At 48.8% G+C, this 26,768-nt stretch overlaps 1 protein-coding gene across 3 annotated transcripts in view; it reads right to left on the bottom strand.

Annotated features, from left to right (window-relative positions):
* Positions 1-26,768, bottom strand: part of Dscaml1 (DS cell adhesion molecule like 1) — a 335,803-nt gene that overhangs the window by 1,064 nt on the left and 307,971 nt on the right. For all 3 annotated transcript variants that reach the window (XM_028866435.2, XM_028866438.1, XM_028866436.2), the window contains 13 exons: positions 19,799-19,938; positions 11,258-11,411; positions 9,504-9,621; positions 9,004-9,167; positions 8,642-8,740; positions 7,873-8,061; positions 6,922-7,209; positions 5,299-5,454; positions 3,059-3,089; positions 2,791-2,909; positions 2,374-2,526; positions 1,273-1,467; positions 443-754 (listed from right to left, as the gene is read on the bottom strand). In XM_028866435.2, coding sequence (XP_028722268.1) covers positions 443-754; positions 1,273-1,467; positions 2,374-2,526; positions 2,791-2,909; positions 3,059-3,089; positions 5,299-5,454; positions 6,922-7,209; positions 7,873-8,061; positions 8,642-8,740; positions 9,004-9,167; positions 9,504-9,621; positions 11,258-11,411; positions 19,799-19,938 — 2,118 coding nt within the window. The remainder of the gene's footprint in view (positions 1-442; positions 755-1,272; positions 1,468-2,373; positions 2,527-2,790; positions 2,910-3,058; positions 3,090-5,298; positions 5,455-6,921; positions 7,210-7,872; positions 8,062-8,641; positions 8,741-9,003; positions 9,168-9,503; positions 9,622-11,257; positions 11,412-19,798; positions 19,939-26,768) is intronic.

Genomic DNA, 26,768 nt, shown 5'->3' on the forward strand with positions numbered 1-26,768 from the left:
AGAGGACGTCTGAGTCAGAAGCCTGGGGACACTTTCATCCAATCCCTGTCCACCCTTGCCAGATTAAGGGGATGACCACTGTGTTAATGAGCCTCTCCCACGTGCCAGTCATGTGTGTGTGTGTGTGTGTGTGTGTGTATATATATATATATATATATACATACACATATATATGTATATATATACATATATATATTAATGCAAAGGAGATAGTATCATTTGAATTACACAAATAGAAAACTAAGGTCAGGGAGGTTAAATAACTTGTTTAAACCACAGAAACATGAAGAAGTTGAGCTAGCACATGGTTCTGAGAGGGTCTCAGGTCTTTGCTCTTGCATTCTCCTCAGGGAACTAGGGTAGGCGGGCAGGATGAGATCTAGATAGGCTTGTGATGCTGGGAGGCAGGGGCCAGAGCAGGGGATGTGCGCTGAGCACTCACTCTTGCTGGCTCGGTGAGGGATGGGCACAGCCACGTTCTTGCCCCGGTCAGCATCCTGGGGCTTGGGTGGAGAGGCCGTGAAGCGGCAGATGCCGGGCTCGGAGGGCGTGCTCATGGATGTCATGCTATCGGCATTCTCGTTGGTGCCCGTGGTCATCTGGTCCGAGGAGCTGTCCGAGATGAAGCACTCTGTGATTTCAAACTTGGCGTTCTGCAACTGCTCCTCCAGCTTGGCATGCTCATAGGCCCGGGCTAGCTCCTCATAGGTGGAGGAAGCGCTCTCAGTAGACACCATGCTGTTCCGTCCTTTGTCTGGAGACATGGAGGGGGTGGAGTTGAGAGGAGAGGAGTTGGTTATGGGGTGGGAATGGCACCATCCCTGATTCAAGCAGCCATTTGAAAACCTGGCCGTGAGGGCACCAGGCTAGAAGACGCTGTTTTCCCTGGGGGGCGGGGGAGTGGTAGTGGTGGCGGTGGCGTAAGATCATTGGCTAATGAAGAACAGAACCCTTTTCAGTCTTAAAAAAAAAAAAAAAAAAAAGCAACCAAGCCTTGTAATATCAGCTCTTTCTTTAACAGATGTCCAGTGCACCATTCTTTTCCTAATAATTCTTTGGGGAAATCAAAATAAAATCATTGACCAAGCAAGGTCCAGTGACCCCCCCCCTCCCCAACCCTCCCCACACAGGGAGTCAGTGGATAGCTGGGAAGGCAGGTGATGTGGATGTTAGACAAGGCTGGTCAGAAAGGAATCGGAGGAAAGGAAGTGGGCCATGAGTGGGGGGAACTGGAGGGAGATGGACGGGAGGCAGGCGGGTCCCCAGACCCACCTGTGTCTTGGGATAGGCTGGCACTGTAGCTGTCACTCTCAGCGACAGTGACACCGTGCTGGGAACCCACATTGCGCCAGTCGGAGGTGAGGGTTCGGGCAGGGGTGGAGGCCTGGCCCTTGGTCAAGGTCCACTGGCTCGAGTACCGGTTCCGGGTGCTGTGGGCTGATTTCACGTTCTTCCTGGACACTGGGTCTACACAGAGGGAGGCAAAAAAAAAAAAAAAAAGTGGCAGCCTCCACCTGAGGGCACTTAGGCTCAGAGAGCAGTGGGCAGAGAGGGGGTGGCAGAAGCAGTCCCAGAGACTCACTGGGAAATGCTGGCCATGCAGCTTTCCCGAACGTGCGCGGGAGCAGGGGGTGGCCTCCTGACCCCCCACCCGTCCCCAGCATTTCCTTCTACATGGGAAAGGATGGGATGGATGCTCTGTTCTGTCGCCTTCTGTCATCTCCCATGTCCCTGATGTAGCCCTTCCTTGTGTCTGGAGTCACTGTGATAGAAAGCCCTTGGAGAGCATGAAGACCCAACCCTCGCCCCAAATTTCTAAGTAAGGAAACTGAGAACCAGAGAGAGAAGGTTAGCAATGCCCAAGGTCATTTACAACTAGGGTGTCTGCAGTTCAAGGCCTCTAGACTCTTAACTCCAGAGCTTTGTCTGCTCTTCCACCCCATTCCCATGGCATGCTCTCTCTTTCTCTAAAAATGTCTGTGTGCGTATGTGTTCATGTGTGTGCATGTATGTGTTCGTGAGATTGATGTCTGTTGTCATCCACGTGCCTGGTCTTTTGAGATAGGGTCCCTTGCTGAAACTGGAGCTTACCAATTTGAATAGGTTGGCTGGGTAGTGAGCTCTAGGGATGTACTTGCTTCTGCATCCCCAGAGCTGGCACTACAGATGTGTCTCTCTGTTCCTAGCTTTTTATGTGGGAGATGGGGAGCCAAACCAAATCCTCAGGCACTTGCAGAGGCACCCTACTGGTGGAGCCAGCTCCCCAGCCTTCTTTTTCTTTTCTTTTTTAAAATCAACTCTGCCCCATGCTGAGTGACCCCCACACCCCTATCCCAACTCCCACAGGACCGCCTCTTCACGATGAATGCATACTGGTTCCTGGCCGGATGTCGGACATGTCGATGAGGGGTCCTGTGCTCTGGATGAGGGCTGGATGGTGCAAAGAGACACCAGTACAGAAGCTCTGTGGGTTGACAGCTTGACTGAACTCAGCATCTGTTACAGGGATGGTGGCCTTGTCATCTCCTAGAGGGAGAAAGAAGACACCTGAAGCCCTCCTCAAGTTTTTCTTTGTCTTTATGCAATGCTGAATGCCAGATCCAGAGGGGCCAGCCACTCTCTCCATTGGAAGAAGAGGACAGTTGGCCCTTGAGGAGAGCTGCCGTGAACTCCAGGGCTGCTGAGTGGGCGGGCGGGGCTGCAGCGAGAACCCTGGGCATGGCCATGGGGCTTGCAGTTGTGCTCCAGGGGTTGTGGCCTGGGGAAGCACACCCAGAACAGAGCACTCACCCAGCTGCTTGATGCCCTCCTTGTCCTCAACGAGCAGCTGCACCCTGGGGATGTCGATGTGGAGCCGTGGACCCTGGGGTGGCCCTTTCACAGGGGTGTCAAAGCTTCGATTGTTCTTGCTGTGGAAGAAAAGGTTGGGGTAAGGGACTTTTCAGACCAAAGGGACCTTAGATACCTCTTTGGGTGGCTCCAATATAGGGGAGCAGGGGGATAGGGATGGGGGGCCAGGGAGAGGGGAGCAAAGAGAAAGCAGCTAAGTGACACCTACCTTATCAGCATTTCTGCCAAACTCTTTGCATCTGCAAAACAGTAGAGAGAGGTAGCTGGGTGAGAATGGAGTTTGGGCAGGAGGACCGAAATGGGGACGCTGTCTAAAGTGGCAATGGTCTAAGGAGTGGAAGGAGCAAGATAAAGACCCACAAGACAGCAATGATGTTTTATTGTTCCCAGTGTGGTGTTGGCTTAGATCTGGCTCCCTTTTCTTCCATTTCCCCCATCCAATAGAGAGCTCTTCTTAAAGGAGAGGAGGCATCTTCAGTGCGCTGTCTACTGAACCAGTGCTCTGTTCCTGAACCAGCTGTAATTTAGGAGGATGCTATGGCATGCTGGAAACAGACATTAGTAAAGGATCATCAGCTATCTATTGGGAAAAAGGGAGAGTGTTGGACGAGGCAGAGGTGGTCAGTGAGAAGCCCTAGATGACTAAACTCTCACACCAGCCAAAAGACTTCTTCCTCTAGGGCGGTGGTTCTCAACCTTCCTGATGCTGGGACCCTTTAACACAGCTCCTCATGTTGCGGTGACCCCCAGCCATAACATTATTTCATTGCTACTTCATAACTGTAGTTTTGCTAATGTTGTGAATTGTAATGTAAATGTGTGATATGCAGGCTATCCTGTATGTGACCCCAAAAGGGGTTGTGATCCACAGGTTGAGGCTGCTGCTCTAAGGCATCTGTGCCCCAGAGTCCATGAATGGATCTGAGAGTCCACACTGTATCTCAAAGGGGTCTTGAATCTCTTAAGTGATGATACTGGAGGAAAAGGGAACCAAAGAGTCCATTAGCACCCAGAAGCTGAAAAATGACCTGTCCAAGTGGAGGTAGTGGTATGCCTGCATCCAGTCATCCATCTACCTAACTGTCCACCCAACCATTCACTCAGCCATCAGAATATTCATCCACCTACCCATTCACCCATCCATCCACTGATCCAACTATCAGTGCATCCAACTATTTTTTTTTTTGAGACACTCATGAATTCTAGGCTGTCCTCAAACTTGAACTCCCTTTGTAGTTGAGGATAATCTTAAATTTCTGATCCTCCTGCCCTAACCACCCAAGTACTAGGTTTACTGGTGTATACTATCATGCCAAGCTTACGTAGTGCTGAGAATGAAACCCCAGAGTGCGTGCATGCTATATAAGCACTCTTCCAACTGATCTATATCTCCAGACTATTTAATTGTCTACCCAACAGTGCATTCAACATCCAATCATCTTTCCATTTATACATGCAACCAGCCATACCACTATGTAACTACCCATTCAAACATTTATATAATTGTCCCACCATCCAGGTATTTTTTTTTATCCAACTATATGGATGGCTGTATCATGCATCAAATTGTTACTTGTTATCTGTCAAAATACCCATTCTCCCACCCACTGACCCAATCAACCATTTATGTATCCAAACCATCGTCAAACCATTTATCTATGCATTCTTGTATTTATACATCTTTCTATCAACCATACAGTCAATCATCCATTTAAACATTCAATCATTTATCCAATTATCTAAGCACTCATTTACATAGCTATTCACTGAATGATCTGTTCTTCCATCCTCTCTGATCCCGAATACCATGGAGAGGTTAGTAATTCTGTGATACTCTTGTCCTCTGGCTTCTCACTTTAAATAGTGAACTCTATAAGTATATGGCTTGCTCCTTCTTTACCTCTGCATCTCTACCCTTCAACAGTATCCACTCTGCATCACACTCAAATATTTTTCAAGGGAGTGAGCAAACATATGAAGTAACTAGTAGGTGCTAGATACTGTACCAAGCCCTGGGACAGTCACGAAACATGAGTTTCATGTATGCCAGACTATGGTGTTAAGTGTTGAAAGTAGACAATATTCAAAATATTTCACATTTGATACCGTATGGAAACTTCCTGGCCAGGAATTGAACAGAGTCCTAGAGAGATGTATTTGCCAATGATATGGAACTATTTGCATATGTTAATAACCAATATGGCTTTACCAGTGTGGACCTGTACATATGTCAGCCCTTGTTGGTGTAGGCACAAAATCCTGGGGCCATAAAAGGAGAAAATTGTGAATGACTAAGGAGACTTAAGAAGGACTGAGTGGCAGGTCTTCCTTTTAGGGGACACAGGCTCTGGTCTCTTGCCCAGGCTGTTCTGTGGCCCACTGAGTGGTGGCAGGGTGGGTGGGAGTTGCCACCCTCAGTCCCCGAAAGCTGGAAGGAAAGCCCCTCACCTCGGAGCCGCTTCAGACGTTTCTCCTTCCTCTTCTTGCGTACAACAAAGAGCAGCGCCGCCCCCAGTGTGGCCAGGATGACGGGGCAGCCGATGGTGAACAGCTTCTTCACGTCATCCCCTTCCCCTTGAGCCGACTTGATGGGTGGAATGGTACCTGAGAAGGGCAGAGAAGAGAGTCAGGGGATGCTATGAGCTGGCAGAGCCCCGCGTGTGAGGAAACCTACTGATGGATTCTGGTGTCCTTGGTCTCTGATCCCCCATCGCCCACTCCAGAGCTGTAGTCTCCTCTCTGCTTCCCTAAATTCTGGTCTTATCAGGACAGCCATGAGCAGTTACTCAGCTTTTATGTTGTATTAATGACTTTCTGTTCTAGAATTTTTTTCTGGTTCTGTTCTAGAATTTTCCTGACCCTCTCTCAGGATTATTTCCCTGCCTGGCCAGGTTTAATGTGTAATCCTAAAGCATCCATAGGCGTTGAAGGGATTCCAGCCCACAACTAGCTGGGCATTGGAGGGACAAAGCAAGGAGATGATCTACCAGGAGAAGTCATAGAGTGGGGGTGGATCCTGCGGTCCCTTCTCCCCATGGGGAATAACTCCTTCATCTCCCCGCCACCTCACTCTGTCCCTGTTATTTCCACCACAAGCAGCATTTGTTGTCCCTGGGTGCCCGCAGGAAGGTGATGATAGACTCCACCCATTAAACCCTCTGCAAAATCCTGATCCTTGATCCTTGCCTGTTTTCCAAGTTGCACTTAAGAGTCATCTCCCACATGAAGACTTTCTTGTTGGGGCCTATCTCCTGAAGACTGTTTTTGTTCCGTTTCCTTAGTATGTAGGTGGACTTAATTTAGCTTGTGACAATTGGCCTTTAAGAGCTCAGCTTTCTTTTTCTCCAATGCAAAGTGTGTGCATGCATGCATGAGTGTGGTGAGTAAAGCATCCCGATGAGGTAGATACCAGTTAGGTGCTCACCAAATATTCATGCTCTTGCCTACATTTCCCAGACTTCCTTGCAGTTAGCTTAGAGTCACATGATTAGTTGGAACAACAGAGGGTGAAAAAGAAGTGATGATTTTTTTTTTTTTTTTTTTTTTTTTTGCTTAGAGCAAAGCTCTGGGTTTGGTCCCCAACATACATGCACATGTGCATGTTTCTTCAAGACAGTTAGGAACTGATGTGCCTTTTTTCTTGGGGGAGGGGCCATGTGCAAGATGGTATAGCTAAAAGGTGGTAGCCAATCAGCTCTCTCAGGACTTTATCAGAACAAGAGAATCTTCACTGGGTGGAGCCACCAGTACTTGTTACTACAGATCAGGCTGTCAACCTTGACCTTGCTAGCAGAGTCCTCAGAGGGCAGGGTCTCAGTTCTCTCTTGGCTTACCTCTCTCTCTCTCCATCTCCCTGAAGCAATGGACAATAAGAGCTGCGTCTTCAAAGGCGTTCGTCTGCCTGTCAGGACCGGCCACCAGCAGATTTGCCCGCTTACCCACCTGCTACCAATCTGCTGGCCTCTCTGCCTCGCTCCCTAGCCTTCTACCCGGGGTGTATCCCTGTCTGTTTCCCTCTGCCCATCTCTTTAGAAGCCTTGCTGCTGTCCCATCCCATCCTTTCCAACTCACTGCCATCGTAGTCCAGGGTGGCAAACTGGGCTGTCTCGTTGCCACAGCCGGCGCTGTTGCAGGCCCTCATGCGGAGTTCATACCACGTGGCCTCTCGAAGTTCTGTCAGAAACACCTCTGTGGAGCTGTTGGCCCGGACGCCCTGCCAGGCCCAGGTCCCCTTGGGCCGGTACTCCAGGACAATGGCCGTGATAGGGCAGCCCCCATTGTTCCAGCCCTGCAGGTTAAGCCGAGCGTGTGTGGAGTTGATGTGGGTGAAGAGGTGTTGGTCTTTGCTGAAGGAGGGTTCTGGGGGACCGGAAGGAAGAAAGAGAGGTTAGAGAGCCCTAGAAAGAAGAGACCCTTCATCTATCTGGGAAGGCTTTTCCTGGGGGCAGCTGGGACTGCCGCAGGGGTACCCCCGGAGTGGAGCAGTGAGAGGAGGAAAGGCCCTAGAGTGGGGTCCCAGTAGTGGGAGTGAGAGGTGGGAGGAAGGAAGAGTGCCAGCCCTCTGACCCTCTGGGTAAGGAAGTAGGATCTTTCAATCAGTCAATCAACCAACCAATCAATTAATTAATTTTGACAAAATCTTATGTAGCCCAGGCTGGCCTCTGACTCTCTATGTAGACAAAGATGACCTTGAATTTTCTGATTCTTTTGCTTCCACCTCCAAGTGCTGGGATTACAGTTTGTGTGGTGCCTGGGATTGAACTAGGTGGTCCTGCATGCTAGCTACACCCGCCCCCAAGTCCAGCTCGGTTTCTCCTGGTGAGGATAGTGTACCGAGATGCTCTAGTGACGGGAACAAGGCTGAGTGTCCTCCCTCTAGCCCCCTACACTCTTGTCTCCTCTTTCTCCGTGATAGCCACCCTCTGCCCACTGCTGTGGGCTCGCCACCCCACCCACTTCCCTCCTGGGCCCTGCTCTTCATCGCCACCCGTGACCCGGCCTCACCCCGCGACCCGGCCTCACCCCGCCCGTGGGTCTTGGCCTCGATGATCTCGCTGATGCGCCCAGAGCCCACACTGTTCTTGGCTGCCAGCTTCACCTTGTACCACGTGCCACACTTGAGACTGTCTAGCTTGAAGGAGCGCTCGCTGGAGCTGATGAACACATCCTTCCACTCCTCGCTGTTATCCACTGAGTACTGCAGCACAAAGCCTGCGGGAGGGGCTGGCTTGAGTGGGCAAAGCGGAGGAGGGCGGGGCAGCAGAAACCCAGCCTTGACTCCAGCCGAGGTCATATGCATATGCAAATGAGATGCAAAGCTGGAGGCCTCCTGTCCCAGTGCTGGGTGAGTCTGGGTCTCTCCATAGCTCTAGCATGAGATTTAGAGAGCTGGGAGGCCTGAGACACTAACTGTCCTATGAGGGGCGGGGAGTGTGACCAGCAGTGTCCCCATTTGGAAAGGGGGCATACTTTCTGGAAGAACACTCTTAGCCCCACCTCAGACGATAGAACCCTGAGCTGCATTCTAGAAGATCTCCGCTGAGTCACACATGATCTTGTTTGAGGGGCACTGATGCCGTGTTTGTCTGCTTTGAAAGACTGGGAAACCTAGGCTGCGTTCCCAGATGGAGGGGATGGGAGCACTTTCCATGCACCTGAGTACCCCCTGTTCTGAATCGCCCTCCAGATCTTTCCTGGGGATTACGGGACCAAGAATGAGAAATAGGCAAAGCCCTTCCCTTGCCCTGGGACTCCAGAATTCCCTCTCCTCCTGACCCAGACCCCTCCTTACCTCTGATGGAGCTGCCCCCATTGTCCCCTGGAATCCAGGTCAGAGTGATGGAAGAGGCGGAGGTTTTGGAGACGGTGAGGCGGGGCTGGTCCGGGGGAACTGTGAGAAAAAGCCACCAGCTCTCATCGGCAAAAGGTTAATCCCGTGGCAATGATGGAGGTACAGAGGGTCACAACAGGAAGGTCCTGGCCCTTCCACATGCCTTCTCATCCCTCCCGCCAGCTCTTCCCTTCCCACCTTGGTTCTCCCAAGGTCTGCCTCCCCAACACCCGGGGTTGCCTTTCTTGGTCCTTCAGTCTCTTTAACAGGATGGCACTCCTGTCCCCGTTGCCCCTTAAACCGGCCGCCTTGCCGCGTCTCACCTTGCACCAGAAGGTTGACGATGATGGTATCGAAGCCGCCGGTGTTGGTGGCTGTGCAGGTGTAGTAGCCCGAGTCCTCCGCCTTCACAGCGCGAAGCAGCAGTGTGCCGTTCGTGTGGATGAGCCGGTGCCCGTCCAAGGACACGGGGATTGCTGAGTCTTCACTGCCGAGTGAAGAGGTGGCATGGGTATTGGCACACGCTCTCTAGTGCCGGTCGTCCCCCCCCCCCATGTGGGGGCAGATAGAAGAGAGGCAGGAGGAGGCTGGCAGGGGATCTTGGGTTTTTGGGACCTTTGTTCAGTGCTCCTCAAGGATTTCCAGTGAGCCCCTGTCTCTTTACCCACCCCGAAGGTTATTGACTGGGGGAGGGGCGGGGTGGGGGTGGGGAAGGTAAACTCATATGAATAGTGTCATATGCCCTGTAGGACTGCCGTAGGGCAGAGATGACCAGACAGCTTCCCATTTCTCAGGAGCCCTCCCACACCTCCAGGGCCAATACCTGTCCTTGGTCCACTTCACAGCTGGGGCTGGATCTCCCACTGAATTGCAAGGCAGCCGGACATCCTTCATCCAGGGTGTTGTTACAGTGCCTCCGAATGAGATGATCTTTGCTGGGGCTGTAGGAAGGAGAGCATTAGGGCCACTGTGCTTTTCACCCTTCACATTTCCCTAGCCCCCTTCACAGGGCTCCCCACGTTTATAATGCAAGTCAGGGGAGATTTTTGGATAAACTGGTGGAGGTGTTCCTGTGACAAAATGGGGCCGGTGTGCCCTGGGCTCAGGACAAGAACTGACGGGACCTGGGGTGTGCTGGTTCTGGAGGAGATGGTGGGTGATGAAGCCTCCCAGGATTCCGGGCCATCTAGGTGGTGACGGTGTTCTCGAAGGGGCAAGGCACACAAGGAGAAGGGCAAGTTGGGTAGGAGAGGCTGAGTGTGCATGTGTGTAAGTATGTACTTCTGAGAGTTTATCTAAGTGTGGTGGAGGTGCAGTAGTGTTCAAGTGTCCCACCTCAGGAGACAGCTGTGTATGTATAGTAGGAATGTGTCGTATGTGATGTCCACAGGGATGGGGTCAGACTTGTGCCAAGGGCGGCTCAGGTCCTAGGACCTTGTCCTGGGAAGATGGCAGGCTCTAAGCTCCTTCCCTTCTGAAGAAGGTGAAATCTGGAGACAGGGTTGGTGGTACCCCGAGAAGGAGGAAGGGAGGTGAGGAGGCTGAGACAGCTGTGTGCAGGGAGATCTGACTCAGAGCTCCAAAGGACAGCCAGCACAACACATCTCCGCTGTCTTGGATGGCCGAGCCACACAGCTGGATAGAAGGCTGACAGAGCCTGATGGCTGCAGGTGTGAGCCCCTGGCTTACCACAGACCCTCAGTTGGATGCTTGCTGGTTCTGCCTCTGTGGCCAACGGGGGGTGGGGGGGTGGGGGGGGTGGGGTGGCCAGCGGCTTCTCCCATCCCAGGGAGTGGGGCTGGGCCAAGGCAGGCCAGTCCTGGGAGCCCAGCCTGAAGAGTCAGGTGAGGTTGGGGGTGGCTGGGGAGGGGACGGGGCAGGAGGCAGGGCCCAGGAGGCCAGAGACTTGAAGCTCTCTGGTGCTAGTTCCTCTGTCCTTGGGCCAAGGCAGAGAACAGCCCACAGTTCCGCTGTGTGGCTGATCCTGGGTTTTGGGTTGGGGCCTCAATGCTGCCACTCGTTTAAAAGTATGGGAGAGGCTACAGACCATCCCTCATGTCCAGATCAGGGATGGGTGAGGCCTGCCCTGGGAAGGTCTTGTTCTAGCCCAGAGCCTGCTGGTCCATAGGAGAGCATTGTCAGAGAGAACCTTCTGCCTGCTGTTTCCAGTTGCAGCAGGAGGCTCTCTCTGGAGTCCCAAAGGCCCCCCCGCGGAAGCACCAGTGTGTACCCCGTACTCCAAGAAGCCCCTCTTCCAGGAGCCGAGTACTAAGACCAAGATTCTGCTTTGGGTTGGGGATGAAGGAGATTCTCTCAAGTCGGGGGAGAGTTTGCATCCAAGGTGCCTCTGGGAGAGCGGGCCTGGTTGTAGCCTGTTGTATGACTTCTCCAGAGTCAGGGGGCAGCAGAGGCCTGTTCTTTGGGTGGATGCAGAAGGGAGACCTGTGGCCAGCTCTTCACAGCCACAGTCACAGGTAGCAGGGAGGGGACACAGCCCCTGTTTGGGAAGAACCAGAATTCTGCAAACGAGCTTCTGGAAGTTTCTCCTGGCCACCGCCCCAGGCCCAGGCTTCTCACCCTTGCCAGCGGGCTCGATGGTGACCTTCTCGCTGCTGTTCCCCCTGCCTGCAGAGGTGACCGCAGCCACCCACAGCAGGTACTGCTGTCCCCGGTTCAGGTGGGCGATCCTGTAGAAAAGCTGTTCAGGACTCGTCTCGTACTCGCTGGGAGCCTGTGGGGCGGAGGCGAAGCCACACTATGAAACAGAAGCCAGGCCTTGGCCCCCCCCCCCCCCCGCCTGCCATTGTCCTCGGCGCCTTGGGCTGGAGCCAGGACTCTGTCCAGCGTGCTCTTTCCCAGCCTGAGAACGGCAGTGGACAACATCTGTGCTGGGTTCAGCCCCGGGGGCTGATGGTGCCAGTCCCGCAGTATTTCTGGGTCAGCCTCGGTTTACCTGCCTGAGTTCTATAGGCTGTCGCAGCTGTGGCTGCCGGCCAACAGGTGTGGGGGTGTTTTGAGTGAATGATGAGGGGCAGTCAGAGAAAGGAGAATGAGGGACTCAGGGTCCCGGACAAACGACGTGCAAAGAGAGGTTCTGTGGAGAAGCCGAACGACTGCCCCTGCCTTGTTATGGCTGCAGTCAGCCCCTGTGCCCTGCTCAGCCACCTAATTACCCTCTCTCCTCCCCAGGAAGGGGCAGAGAGGCAGCAGGGAGAGTTTCTCTGGGCAGCACTTTATTAACGATTATTAGTGGTATAGATCACCATATATATTTGTAGGTTACATAAATCTATAACATTTTTTTTTTAACCAAATGACAGTTTTGACAAGTTGCCAACAAAACAATATCAGATCCCAGTGGTTTTACCAGTTGCTTTGATGAAAAGATTATGTTGCCTTGGAAACCAGAGGCTCAGATATTGAAATGAATTTGAGAAGGCGCTTTTGATAAGCGCTAGTTTGTAGACCTCCTGGCAGCCTCTTCCCTGGCATCGGCCGGATGGGGCTGACTTTCATTTTATTTTATGTTTTTGGCCAGCCGCAGGGAATGGGGGAGAGGATGGCACTCAGAGCCCCTCTGAGATCAGGGCGCAAGTCCAAGGAGGGGGAACAGTCCCCGGAACAGATGGGGGCCCCGAGGCCAGAGGGAGCTGGTAATTAGTTATCTCTGCAGTCGTGAGATCTTGCACACAGGCTCTCTTGCACATGGCTGTGCGGATGCACACGTGTGCCGAGAGATGGATGTCACCGAGGACATTCTCCATGGCCAGTGGGAGAGCGGAGGGGCCCAATGACTTGTAACAGGAGAAAAGGAACCTCCTTTTTGGGACTCAGATCCTCTGAAGGGAAATGTTGGGAGGAGGTTTGTGCACCCTCGTGATGTGTACAGATCTCTTGGCAGCGTCCCTCTGGTCTTCCTGGGGGTGGGTGTGATGCCGTGTCTAACCCTGAACACAGTTCCTGCTGGGGACAGGGGACAGGGGACAGGTGCAGAGACACCCTGAGTCCTTTTAAGCTGGGGCATCTGGGAATGGGTGCAGTTAATGCCAGTACATGACTCTAGGATGGTGTGATGGCTTCAATGCCTGCTGTCCTTGCCAGGGATGTAACCCATGTGCCCCCCTACACCCCCACCTACTCTGGGCTGTGAGTCACCCTTTGGCAGAGTGCACAATTGTTTGAAAATCAGAATGCAGTTCCCTGGGCTTGTTTTCTGTGGGTGTAGAGGTGTGTGTGTGCGTGCTTGCGTGTGTGTGTGTGTGTGTGTGTGTGTGTGTGTGTGTGTGTGTACATGTGTACTTGCATGCACATACACATGCGTGTGTGGATAGATGTTGGGCGCATGTGCTGGTGTGTCAGTGTGTACTTGAGAATACATTTGTGTTTATGCAGGACAGGAAAGTTTGCCTTTCCCTTGAAGATCTTTTGTGTTTTTTGTGCATGTGTGAGTATGTGCACCTGCATGTCTGTGTATCTGTGCATTTGTGTGGGAGTATGTGAGTGTGTGTAGAAGTCAGAAGCCAATATTTGGGTATTTTTTTCTCAGAAGCTATTTACTTTTTTTTTCTTTTTTTGCTTGTGTTTTGTTTCTTTTCTAAGCAGGGTCTCTCACTGGGACTTGTGTTTCACCATTAGCTAGACTGGCTTGTTCTGGAACCCAGGGATTTGCCTGCCTTCACCTCCTTGGTGCTAATGTTGTAAACACATGCCATGATGGCTGACTTTTTAGGTGGGTGCTGGGAATCAAGCTCCTTTCTTCCTTCCTTCCTTCCTTTCTTTTTCTTTTTTCTTTTCAAGACAGGGTTTCCCTGTGTAGTTTTGGTGCCTGTCCTGGATCTCACTCTGTAGCCCAGTCTGGCTTTGAACTCACAGAGATCCTCCTGGCTCTGCCTCCCGAGTGCTGGAACTAAAGGCATGCGTTACCGCTGCCTGGCAAGCTCATGTTTCTTTTGTGAACAGCAAGAGGTATTTTAACCTCTGAGCCATCTCCCCAAACCCTCACTTTTTAGAGATAGGGTTTTACTCTATAGCACAGACAGACCTGGAACCATGATGTAGCCAAAGTAGGTCTCAAATTGATGGTGAACTTCCTATCTCAGCTCCTCTGAGCTAGGACTACAGATATTGAACTTCCATATCCAGAGACATATCAGCATCTCACCAAGATTCCAGTCCCTTCCTTTTAATTTGGACTCCCTTCAAATCCCTTGAAATTATTTTAAAACTATACTGTTGTTATCTCCTAAATAAGATTTGATGGATAAGAAATTATAGAAAAAAAAAAGAGAAGAAAACTATGACAGAAAAAAAAAATCCAACAGGCAAACAATGTCTTTCTAATCATAGAGGCAAAACAAAACAAAACAAAACAAAACAAAACAAAACAAAAGTAGAAGTGATTGATAAATTCAAATTTTCTAAAAAGAAATATCACACATCAAAACAAATTCAAAAGGCGTGAATGAATTGGTGGCTACTTGTAATTTATACAATAGAAAATGGTTATTGTCCTTAATATGGAAAGAGCACTTACAAATCAATAAGAAAACTTCAAGCAACCCACACCCAAATAAATATCAAGAATGAGCACGAGATATGAATTGAAAGTGACTCAAAGAAAAAGATGACCAATAAGCATTTGTAAATAAACAACCTAATAAGTAATCAAAGAAAGAAAATTTAACGTAAGACAACTATTAAAAATAAAGTCCAAGTGACAAATCTGAAATCAGTATAGATTCAGGAACCTGGGTGCTCTGTGACATGTGCATGTGCCTTCATGCTGCTGAAAAGCAACTTGAAAAGAATGAATGTAGAGCCTCTGTGACCTGGGAATGACATATGTCTCTAAATGCTTCATGATGAAAGTTCATAGAAATATTATTTATAAGGGTGAAAGTGGAGCAATACTTATAGGCAGGAGGGAGGCCTTGTGAGACAAGTCATGTAAAATGACCACTCAAGGTTGTGTTTTGAACATTTGATGGGCTGGAGACGAAGCTTAGCTCATTTGGTAGATTGCTTGCATAGTGTGCACAAAGCCTTGGTTCAATCTCTAGCACTGTGTAAACCCTGTGTGTGTGTGTGTGTGTGTGTGTGTGTGTGTGTGTGTGTGTGTGTGTGTGTGTGTGAGAGAGAGAGAGAGAGAGAGAGAGAGAGAGAGAGAGAGAGAGATATGCATGTCATCCCAGCACTTGGGAGGTAAAGAGATCAAAAGTTTTTGTTTTTGTTATTTTCTCCCCCAAGACAGGGTTTCTCTGTGTAGTCGTGGCTGTCCTGGAACTCCCTCTGTAGACCAGGCTGGCCTTGAACTCAGAGGACCACCTGCCTCTGCCTCCCGAGTACTGGGATTAAAGGCATGGTGGCACCAAAAGTTTAAAATTCTTAGAGCTTGGGATACATGAAATCTTCTCATCCCTGCCCTCTCCCGAAAAAAAAAAAAAAATCCCACAATCACCACAAAAGAATAAAGAAAAGAACTCTAACAAATTATATGGAAAAGATAATATAACATGTAAAATTTCATTTTAGTATTATGTAAAAAACCACTCCAATTCCATAACATATATGCAGATCAAAGGCTGGAAGGCGAGGCTTGCTGTTGTGGAACATGCCTGCTGTCTCAGCACTTGGGAGGTGGAGGGAGGGAGGTCAGAAGTCCAAAGTCTTCCTGGGCTGCATAGAGAGTCTGAGGCCTGCCTAGGTTATATGAGACCCTGTCTCAAAACCCCCTCCAAAAACCTGAAGGGCTGTTACTAAAACACCATCCGTGCTCATGTTTAGGCAGCAAGCACAGTACCATGTTTTCTTTGATATCTTTTTCTGCACTTTGTGGAGTTTCTTATAGCACTTATTTATTTATGTACATGTATGTGCACAGACATGTGTGCCATGCCGTGCTGTGTGTATGGCGGTACAGGACAGCTTTCAGGAGACTGTTCTTCTCTCAGGTTGCCTGGCTCTCATGGCAAACCCTTTAGCCCACTGTGCCGTCTCTCTAGCCCTGTTATTTGCTTATTTATTTTATGAGTTTATCCATTTAGTGTGCGAATGCATGTGTGCACATACATGTAGAGGTTAGGGGGCACAAATTGTAGAAGTTGGTTCTCTCTACCCTTGGTTTCTGGGGATCAAACTCAGTTTATTAGACTTGGTGGCAAGTCCCTTTACTCACTGAACCACCTCCTTGGCCCTGGTTAATGTTTTTGTAAAAAGAGAAATCCAGCCACCATATTGAAGTATTTGGTAGAGTTTCACTCTGTCTGAGGTAGCTTTGCTTGCCTCCAGCCGTTCACTGTGAGGCATGCATCTGTGTGCACGTGTTCAAAGGCATACGCCAGTGTGTATGAGTACACCCAATCTTATGGTCATCTGTTTCTAAGCCCACCCTTACACCGTGATTTCATGGTCTCACATGTCTCTGCATGCGAGCTGGCCCTCATCCCTGGCACCCTGACCAGAACTGCTCTTGTACATGAGTGGTAACACAGTCACTTGGAGTGTGGACTGTCCTGTGCAGTGATAGTACTGCCCATTGTGACGTTGCCCAGGGACCTCACTGAGCTCAGCATCTCTCCCCTCCCTCCCCGGTCTCCTCGTGTGCTTGAGCTGAAGCTCTCTTCCCTTTATGTAGACCTTGTGTGATATACTCTCATGGACGTCTCCCCTAAAAAAGGGGGTTCTTACATGCTCAGGACACAAAGAGCCTGGAACAAGGATCTCTGCTACATTTGGGATCTTGAATATCTCATGTGTTGAATGCTTGGTGCCTAGCCTGTGGTACTTTTGGGAGGCTGTGGAACTTTTAAGAGGTGGGACCCAGTAGGAGGGATTTAAGTCACTGGGAGCATGTCCTTTCTGTCTCTCTCATCTTTGAGACAGGTCTTGCTATGTAGACTGGCATGAGCATCTCCCCCTTGCCTCCCAGCCATGAGCACCCATGGCAGTTTGAATGTAATTGGCCTCCATGATCTCATAGGGAGGGGCACTTTTAGGAGGTATGGCTTTGTTGGAGTGGGTATGGCCTTGTTGGAGGAAGTGTGTCACTGTGGGGGAGGGCTTTGAGGTTTCCTATGCTCAGAACACTACCCAGTGAATCAGTTGACATCTTGTTGCCTACAAGATGTAGGACTCTCAGCTGCTTCTCCAGCACCATGTCCACCTGCATGCCCCCATGCTCCCTGCCATGATAATAATGGACTGAACCTCCGAAACTGTAAATGGGCCACCCCAATTAAATGTTTTCCTTGTAAGAGTTGCCATGGTCATGGTGTCTCTTCACAGCAATAAAACCCTAACTAAGACAGCACCTTTCTCTATCACACACGTACTCCCTGCAATGATGAGTGCCTCACTACAGGCATAAAGGCTGTGGGGTCACCTGACCATGACTGAAACCCCGGAAGTTGAGAGCCGAAACAAACTTCTCCTCTTTATAAGTCGATTATCTCAGGTAGTCAGAAAGCTGACTGCCACAGTCCCGGTGTCCTCAGTAGTAGGAGAAGGGAGAGGGACCATAAACTCTGTGCTGAGGCCTGGAAGAGAAGAACCCCAACCAGTCATTGGCCACTCTTGAAGCCTGAGTTAATCAGGAGGCCTCCACAGACTGGCCCCTTTGAAAGAGTTCATTATCAGAAGAGGAAGTGACTTTAAAGGCCGAGCTAGAGTGCGGCTACTTTCTTCCATCAGCTGAAAGGGGACATGACACATGTCTAAGTCTTTACGGTGGTCAGGCTGTTTGATATTCAATCATCAAACATGTATCAGTGACTCCGAGACTCTTGATAAATGCTCCACAGCTGGGGATTCAGAGATGAACAGACACTGCTCCTGTGGTCCTTGAGGCCTCAGAGCCAACAGTTAATGTCCCTAAGGCAGTTGGGTGATGGAGAAATAGACCCCAGTAGGAACTCAACAAAGGCAAAGAAAGAGGTGGTGTGAAAAGGCTGGTGAAGAGTTTGGTGTTGTGAGAACTGAGAGAGGGGGAGGGGACAGAAAGGGGAGAGAGACGGGGGGAGGGAGAGAGAGGGGCCAGAAGATATGCTGAAAGCATCGACTGGTCAACTGGTCAATCCCAAGGGTCTGTGCTAACGTGGTGTGTGCGTGTGTGTGTGTGTGTGTGTGTGTGTGTGTGTGTGTGTATGTGTGCGTGTGTGTGTGTGTGTGTGTGTATATGTGTATGTGTGTGTGTATGTGTGTATGTGTGTGTGTGTGTATGTGTGTGTGTGTGTGTGTGTGTGTATGTATGTATGTGTGTGTGTGTATGTGTGTGTGTGTGTATGTGTGTGTGTGTGTGTGTGTGTGTGTGTGTGTGTAGTGTCAAGAAGCACACATGCACACCTGGTGAAACACCAGCAGGAGCACAGTGTTCTCAGGTAGCATCTGCCGGCCATGTCCCAGCAACTCCTCTCCCGGACACCCACTGGACAAAAAGTGCCCGCCCAGTAGCGCCATGTGATGAGCTTCAAGAGAAGACACACCCCAAGCCTCCACCCAAGATGTCAGCGGACAGCACAACGCAGGAGCTCGGGAATACAAACGCATGTATACTCTAAAGCCAAAGCAGTGGGTGAGAAGGATCTCTACCCACATACCATAGCACAGCTGAGAACCACAGACCCAAAGCAGTGCTGAGCAGCAGGAGCAAGATAAATAGCAGGACTTGACCTACACTGAGGGCTGAGAGAAGCAGCATCCATCCAAGCTGTTGAGTTGGGAAAACGGAGGGAAATAAGGCAATGCGGAAGCATGGGAAGGTCTCTAGGAGTGCTCTAATGTCCTGTGCCCAGCTCCGAGTGTCCCCATATGGGTATGTTGCAGGCATTATGTCGCATGTGGCAGTGCCCGTGAGCTTCCTCTCTGAGAAGAGACTCCTGGCCTCCTTGGTGGGGGGCTTTGGTGCCCACTCCAGAAGCCCACAGAAAACCAGCGGAGGGAAGAGTGACAGAGACCCAGCATCTACAGGCAACATTCCCGGCCCAGAGCTCCTGCAGATCTGGGGCTGATGGCCACCTGCCATTAGAGAGGCTAGCACTTCCTCCTGCCCCTTGCCCAGCCCTAAGCTTCTCTCCCTGATGGCCCCCAAAGTGTTCTCACAGGCTACCCCCAACCCCTGAGGCTGCTGAGGGCAGGGGTTTCCTTGCTCCTGTCTAAGGAATAAGTAGATGGCAGAGAGGTCACTTAGCTGGACTCTATGCCAGATGGCTGGAGATCAGAAAAGAGAAGGGAAGGAAGGATATTACGGGATATGGGCATATTCAATGCTTTCCCCACCCCATCTTCTCTTCCTTCTCTCTGGGGACTTCTGAACTCCCAGTGGAAGTCGAGGCTGACCTCTGTGCTGCGCCTCGGCCTGGGATCCCCATCTCCCAGGATCAGGGAAGGCATTGCACATTAGTAGGCTCTTGCGCCCACTGAAGGCCAGGCCCTGGTCAGAGATGCCCTTACTCTTATCCTCTTCCCACCTGGCCTAGCTCCACACGGTGGCAGTCATCTGCCGTAGGGCCCCAGCAGTGCCTCCAAACCTGGAGGACCCTGATGAAAGGCCAGGCATTCCCAGAGTCCAAGGGTCAGCCAGTCCCTGGGAGTGCCTGGGGTCAGTGGGCCAGAAGAGCAAAGCTGTATGGCCTCCTTTTTTTTTTTTCTGTCTGCTTGGCTGTGACCCACATGTCTCAAGAGGGTCTCCAAAGCTGTGACAAGCTTGGAGCTTCTTCAGTAGATGTCTGGCCCATGATGGATAGCATGCAAGGTCTCAGCCATTTTGGGGGTAACCAGTACCCATACTTAAAAACAAAACTTTTTATTAAATGTATTTATTTATCTGGGAGAGGTGTATACATGTCGTGTGTGTGTGTGTGTGTGTGTGTGTGTGTGTGTGTGTGTGTGTGTGTGTGTGTAGTGTCAAGAAGCAACGTACAGAAGTACGTTATCTTCTAATGTGTACTCAGGTCCCTGAGTTTAACAGTAGGTGTCTTTAACCAGTGTGCCATTTTGTCCAGTGCCCATTCTGAACTATGATTCACAGGGAAGCATAGACAGGAAAAGCTCCACGGTTTGACCTGAAAGCTGACTGATGCGCCATCCCTAAAAGATCTGCTCCTTGGCCCCCTCACCACTTACCGGCTGGCCAGACCCGGGGCTGGAACAGAAGATGGTGTACTTGCGGATCACCCCATTGGGCTTGGTTGGGGGCAGCCAGGACACGACCACACTGCTGGCTGATGAAGGGATGGCTTTGATGCCAGCAGGGGGACCTGGAACTGAGCAGGGAGAAGACCTGGTCAGTCTCGAGAAGACAAGGCTCAGGCTTGGGAAACAGTGGTGGAGGGGGAGAGTGGGTGAGTCTGGGAGAGCTGTGGGCTAGAGGAGGAGGGCCCAGCATGGCCTACAGACAGGAGGGCAGGGTGATCATGAGGGGATGTGACAGGCTCTGAGATCTATCTATCTAAGAGGCAAAGGGCCAGCCTCTTGAGTGTTTGGCCAGGCCAGACACAGGGAGACCAGAGAGAAACGGAACACAGGAAGAACACATCTGTTTCCTTTGACCTTAATCCCTGTACCCCAAGGCCCTCACTAATGACAGGCCTGTGCCTAGGACTCCACCCACTGACACCGGTCACCTTGATCTTTTAGGCCTGTGAGTTCCTCTAGGATGGGACAACAAACTGCTTTTGGCTGTGGGTCCAGGGTATTGTCTTGTGTGCTGATGAGGTCCTTTCTGTTTTCAGGAAGTCTACCCGGCAAGGGAACTCAGAAATCCACTCTAGAGGCTCATATAGACTCTTCTCCGCCTGTCCAGAGTAACTGGAAGCCTAGGGCCCTGCCTGGGAGAATGGTAGTCTCCTGTCTCAGCCACACTCCCCACCTCTCTCTGTCCACCCATTGCTCTGTTTTTTTTCCCCTACCCCCGCCATTTTTATGTGCCTTTAGGGACAGTAATCATATCCTATTCAATTTTTACCTTCCCTCCCCCAGCCTCAGGGACTCCACCCTCCACCTGTGTGGAGATAAGAATCCCACTAAATGGTGAGAATTTATGTTAAGTAAAATAAAACACCCGGAACAGTGGTAGTGTGTGGAAGACACTCAATAGACAGCAGATCACCGTTTATGACTTCTCTCTGCCTGTTCTCAGCCTGTGAGCCACGGTGATTTCTTTTCCCTAGGAAGTGGTCAGTAATTAGGAACCAACTAAAGTGACGCTCTTCAGGAGCAGCATCCATCCAGGGGGGGAACCCCAAGGCCGAGAGGCAACCTTGCCCTTGCCCGCCTGGCCTGCAGTATCTTGTCTCAGGATCTGCAGTAGTCGTGAGGTACAGGGTGTATGGATGAATCTGGGGTAAGTGATGTTGTCTTTGCACATTTTCTGCCTGTTACTGAGAGGTGTGTTAAATTAACAACTGTGCATTTTTCTATTATTCCATCTGTCTGTCTTTCTGTCTGACTGTCTACCTGTTTATCATCTATTTCTATTTATTATCTGTCTGTTCATCTAGCTGTCACCTATCTATTATCATGTGTGTGTGTATGTATGCATGCATGTGTGATATACCTACAATCTCTCCCCTATTTTATCTCTATCTATCTATCTATCTATCTATCTATCTATCTATCTATCTATCTATCATCTATCTATCTATCTATCTATCCATCTATCTACCTATCTATCTCTATCTATCCATCTCTATATCTCTATATCTATCTATCTATCTATCTATCTATCTATCTATCTATCTATCTATCTATCTATCTATCTATCTATCTATCTATCATCTATCTATCTCTCTATCACCTCTCTATTATCTACTTATCTATCTGATTTTTTGAGACAGGATCTCACTAGTTGGCCTTGAATTCATGATCCTCCTGCCTCTGCCTCCCAGGCCCTAGGATGACAAGTGTGTGCCATCCTGTTTGGCTTGTCTGAATGCGTTTTGAAGTTATATTAGGCCATACACATCTAGAGTTTTTTCTGCCTCGTAGATGGAGTCTTGTGACCATGTGTCCTTCTTTCATCTCCTCGGTCTGATATTAATGTTCTAGTTTCAGACAGGCGGCCTGCTACACTTTTTACTTTTTCTATCCTTTTATTTTGAACTTATCTATGTATATTTTTTATCTTGTGTGTGTGCAAATGCACATAAGCCACAGTGCATGTGGAGAGGTCAGGTGTCAATCCTCATCGTTCACCTTGTTTGAAAAAGGCTCTTTGTCTTTGTTTGTCTGTTTGTTTTTCGAGACAGGGTTTTTCTGTGTAGTTTTGGTGCCTGTCCTGGATCTTGCTCTGTAGACCAGGCTGGCCTTGAACTCACAGAGATCCTCCTGGCTCTGCCTCCCGAGTGCTGGGATTAAAGGTGTACGCCATTACCACTCAGCGTCTTTTTTTTTTTTCTTTCAACATTACATATGCCAGGATAGCAAGCCCACCAGCTCCTGGGGCTTCTCCTGTCTTTACATCCCATCTCACCACAGGAGCTTCAGACCTCTGTGGGCACCAGAAAGTACATGGTACGCATATATACATACAGGCAAACTATTTATACACATAAGATAAAATACATTTAAAAAAGAAAATTGCATTTCCCACTCCCTTGATAATTACATAGCGTTGCATGATTTTCAGTGGTTATTCAAATAGACTCCAACATGAATTTTTTTTTTGTTTTTTTTTTTTTAAGATAAGGTCTCACATCTTTAACCCACACTGGCCTCAAACTTAGGTTCCTCCTCCTTCAGCCTCCCAAATGGTTTACAGGGTTTACAAGCATGGGGCGCCACACACCTGACCACTAGGTGGATCTTTAATCATCAAAGTTCAGTATCAATTGGCACTTTGCTGCTCAGACGATGCAAAGACATCAGAGATGTCACATACTGTCTCCCAGTTCGTGTGTCACTGTTGAGTATTTTCGTCCTGTATATACATCATCATTACGATCACTTTACACAGTCGGTATTAATCTAGATGGACCCATATGTTCACCGTTTAATTACTTTGTTTTCCTAGCTGCATCACCGAGCTTCCATCTGGGATCATTTTCCTTCTAGGTAAACAATAATACCTTTGAATATTTCTCTAGGGCAGTTATGTTGGTGATGAATTCTTTCAGCCATTGTTTGAATAAAGATGTCTTTTTAAAATTTTTGTTTTTTTTTTTTTTTTTTAAGATTTCTTTCTTTCATTTTGTGTACATGCGTATTTTGACCACCTGTGTGTGTGTGTGTGTGTGTGTGTGTGTGTGTGTGTGTGTGTGTATGCACCACGTGCATGCCCGTTGCCTGTAGAAGTCAGAAGAGAGCTTAGGATCCTCTGGAACTGGAGTCACATGGTTGTGAGCCATGATGTGGGTGTTGAGACCTGAACTCAGGTCCTCTACTAGAGCAAAAGTATTCCCAACTGTTGAGCCCTGTCTCCAGTCATCCCAATGAGCATGTCTTCATTTCATTTTAATCTTGAGGCATAGTCTATGTGAAACATCTCAGGTCCTAGTGATTTCCTTACATAGAACCAATACTTTTGTTTTTAAATGTCTTTGCAGCTTCCAGCATTTCTGATAAGTTGGCTGACAATCTTATCATTGCCTCTTTTCAGATTTTCGTCCTTCTGGTTGCTTCTATAATTCATTTGTTTGGAGCTGGAGAGATGGCTCAGAGGCTAAGCACACTGGCTGTTCTTCCAGAGGTCCTGAGTTCAGTTTCCAGCAACCACATGGTAGCTTACAACACCTGTAATGGGGTCTGGGTGCCCTCTTCTGGACTGCAGGCATACATGGAGGTGGAATACTTTATACATATAAATAAATAGTTTTAAAAAAACTTAAAAAGAAGTTGCCTTTGGTCAGTGTTTAAAAAAAGATTCATTCATTCTCTCGTCCCCCTTTCCTGCTTTATTACACTGTGCTTAGATGTGTATTTTCTTTATGTTGCCATCTACAGAGTTAGGGCATCTTGACCTTGTGGCTTGATAGTGCTTATCATCTTTAAGACATTTTCAGAATATTATCTTCTGCTCAGTTCTCTTTCTCCTTTTTTCTGGAATGTCTTCCACATTTCTATGTCCTTGATACTCAGAATAGTCCATGAGCCATCAGTTGGGAACATGTTAGACACTGGAAAGCCTCAGGTTCTACCTTCGAACTATTGAACCAGAGTCTGGATTTTAACATAATTCCTAATTGATATGTATGCATATTAAAGCTTACAGATAATTAGAGATAATTTCTCTATGTGCCTTTCTTGTTCATTTTTACTTTCTAGGACCATGGTTCTCAACTTTCCTGGTGCTTGACCCTTTAAATACAGTTTCTCATTTTGTGGTGACCCCAACCATAAAATTATTTTTGTTGCTACTTTATAATTGTAATTTTGCTACTGTTACAAATTAAATTGTAATGTAAACATCTGTGTTTTCTGATGGTCTTTGGGGTTGCAGTCTCTCTCTGTTTCATCTGGTTATTTTCTTTTGCCTTATCTTCTAATTCAAAGTTTATCTCTTTAGCTGTGTCTATTGTACTTTTAAACCCAGTGGCTGAGTTATTTTTTTTAAGCATTGTTTTCTTCCTTCCTTCCTTCCTTCCTTCCTTCCTTCCTTCCTTCCTTCCTTTCTTTCTTTCTTTCTTTCTTTCTTTCTTTCTTTCTGAGACAGGATTTCTCTGTATAATATCCCTGGCTTTCCTGGACCTCACTTTGTAGACCAGGCTGGCCTCAAATTCACAGAGATCACACAGCCTGCCTCTGCCTCCTGAGTACTAGGATTAAAGGCACAAGTCACCATCATTCAGCTAGTGATAGTTTGATAGTTTCATTGTAATTTTCAGTCTTTCCAAGCATAATTATCGTAAAGTCAATGTTTGGTCATTTTAATTGTGAAAATTATGTTTCCTTTGTATACTTTCCTTGATGCCTTTTGTTTATTTGCTGATTGTGTCCCATTAGTTTTTATTATATACCAGATGTAGTACTTGCTAAACTGTACCAGTAATGTGAAAACTCAGGTGATAACCATCTCTGTAAAGAGAAGATGTATCCTGGACACTAGCAATTTGGGGTCAGTTCAGTCCAGATTATGGGCCTGAGAGAATTCCAAGTTGAGCTGTGTGCACTTGGCTCATGTTTACTCCTGGGCTCACAGGGTTGTTTGTACTTCAAGGTTTGAATTTAAGGAGAGAGGGATTCACCAGACAGATTTCAGCTCCTCAGCGGGCCCTGACCTCTAACGTGTGTTCTTCTAGTGCTCTTCAGTGTCTCAGTCACTGTCTCAAGATTCAGAAAATGTCCTTTAGGGAAAGTGCTGCTTCACATCAGGCTCCTTCTTGAGTCCTGATTTTCCCTGGTATCCTGGCCGGGTAATTCACTCTCCTTTAGGCAGGCATTTTTAAAAAACCCACTAGGTTTCTAGCTACCTTCAGCAGGGAAGGTAGGCGTGAGTCTCCTGGCCCACACCTCCTCCATTGACTGCTGTCCCAGCTCAGATGCTTCCCAAAGGCTTCTCACCCTGTCCTTACCTCCCTGCACCTAACAAGGGTTATCCTCCCAGAACGGCTCTAGACCTGTTCCTTCCGCAGCTAAAGGCTTTGTTTGTTTGTTTGTTTGTTTGTTTTTGAGACAGGGTTTCTCTGTGTAACAGTCCTGGCTGTCCTGGAACTCGCTCTGTAGACCAGGCTGGCCTCGAACTCACAGAGATCTACCTGTCTCTGCCTCCCGAGTGCTGGGATAAAAGGTGTGCACCACCACCACCCTAAAATGGGCTAGCATGCAGCTTGGCTTGGCTTTGGTTTCCACGGAGAAGGTGAGGAGTAGACAAAAGGCTTTGTACTTCAAAAACTGAGTCCAACCCAGACAGCCTGAAACTAAGCACAGATTGAGTTCCACACTTGCTAAGTGAATTTGACTTCTATGTTTGCACTTTTATCTTCTTTCTTTGTAAGAAATTACTGTATTTACTTACTTTTTGTTTTATGCATATGAATGTTTTACCTGTGTGTACGTATGTACACCATGTGTATGCGGTGCCTGCAGGCGTCAGAAGAGATCATTGGATCCCCTGGAACTGGAGTAAGAGGCAGTTGTGAGCTGCCATGTGGGTGCTGGGAACTGAACCCGGGTCCTCTGCAGGAGCAGCAAGTGCTCTTAACTGCTCAGCCATCTCTCCAGCCCCTTATTTCTTTTATGTGTGTGCATGTTCATGTGTGCTAATACATGTGTGCATGAATGTGGAGGCCAGAGGGCAAGCTTGGGTGGGGGTGTTCCTTAGGAAGCATTACCTTGGTTTTTGAGATAGGGTTTCTTACTGGGACCTGGAACTTGCCAATTAGGCTGAATTAGCTGGCTGATGAGCCCCAGGGATCCATCTGCCTTTACCTCTTTAGCTCTGGCTTACAGGAGCATGTTACCACACCTGGCTTTCTGTGTAGGTTGTGGGGATCAAACTTGAGTCTTTATGTTGTATGGCAAGCAGTTTTCAGAGTGCGATCTCCCCGGCCCCTTATTTCTTTCTGTTTCTTTTGGTTATTTCAAAAGGGTTTTAATTTCTTTTCTTTAGGAAAAATGTAAAATCCCGAGGGTGGTGGGCAGGTGAGCTCTTAATGCCTTCAGATTAAGATACTTGGTCATGGTCCCACAGAGGGGCTGTGCTTGGAACATGGGCCTGTCTGCTTTTCCTACCAATGAGTACACACTGGAACAACGTCCCCCTGCACAGGGCAGAGGCAGGCTGGTGGAGCTAGTGTGGCTGTGATAGGGCGAGCAGAGTTGATTGACACTCCTCCCTGCCTCCTGCCAACAGACCTGTCTTTTGCTCAGGTTCCCAGGCTCTTCCGCACTTTAGAAGTGGTCGACTCTTGTCACCCACATTGGAGGATATATTAAGTTTTGGGAAGAAGTTTAGCCATGATAATTCCCTTTTGATGCTTGGTTTCTTGAGAGGAATGTAACCCTGTTCTGGCCAATAGGAAGTGAGGATAAATCTGATAAGCAGGCTTCTGGGAAAAGTTTCTTTAACACCAAGAGAGGCATGGTGACTTGAAGTAATTTCCTCTGCCTGGTCTGGTGAGAAGCAGGGAGCGGTGGCCATCTTGAAATCTTGGTGGCC

This window comes from Peromyscus leucopus, chromosome 7 (genome assembly GCF_004664715.2).
Source record: "Peromyscus leucopus breed LL Stock chromosome 7, UCI_PerLeu_2.1, whole genome shotgun sequence".
Lineage (NCBI taxonomy): Eukaryota > Metazoa > Chordata > Mammalia > Rodentia > Cricetidae > Peromyscus > Peromyscus leucopus.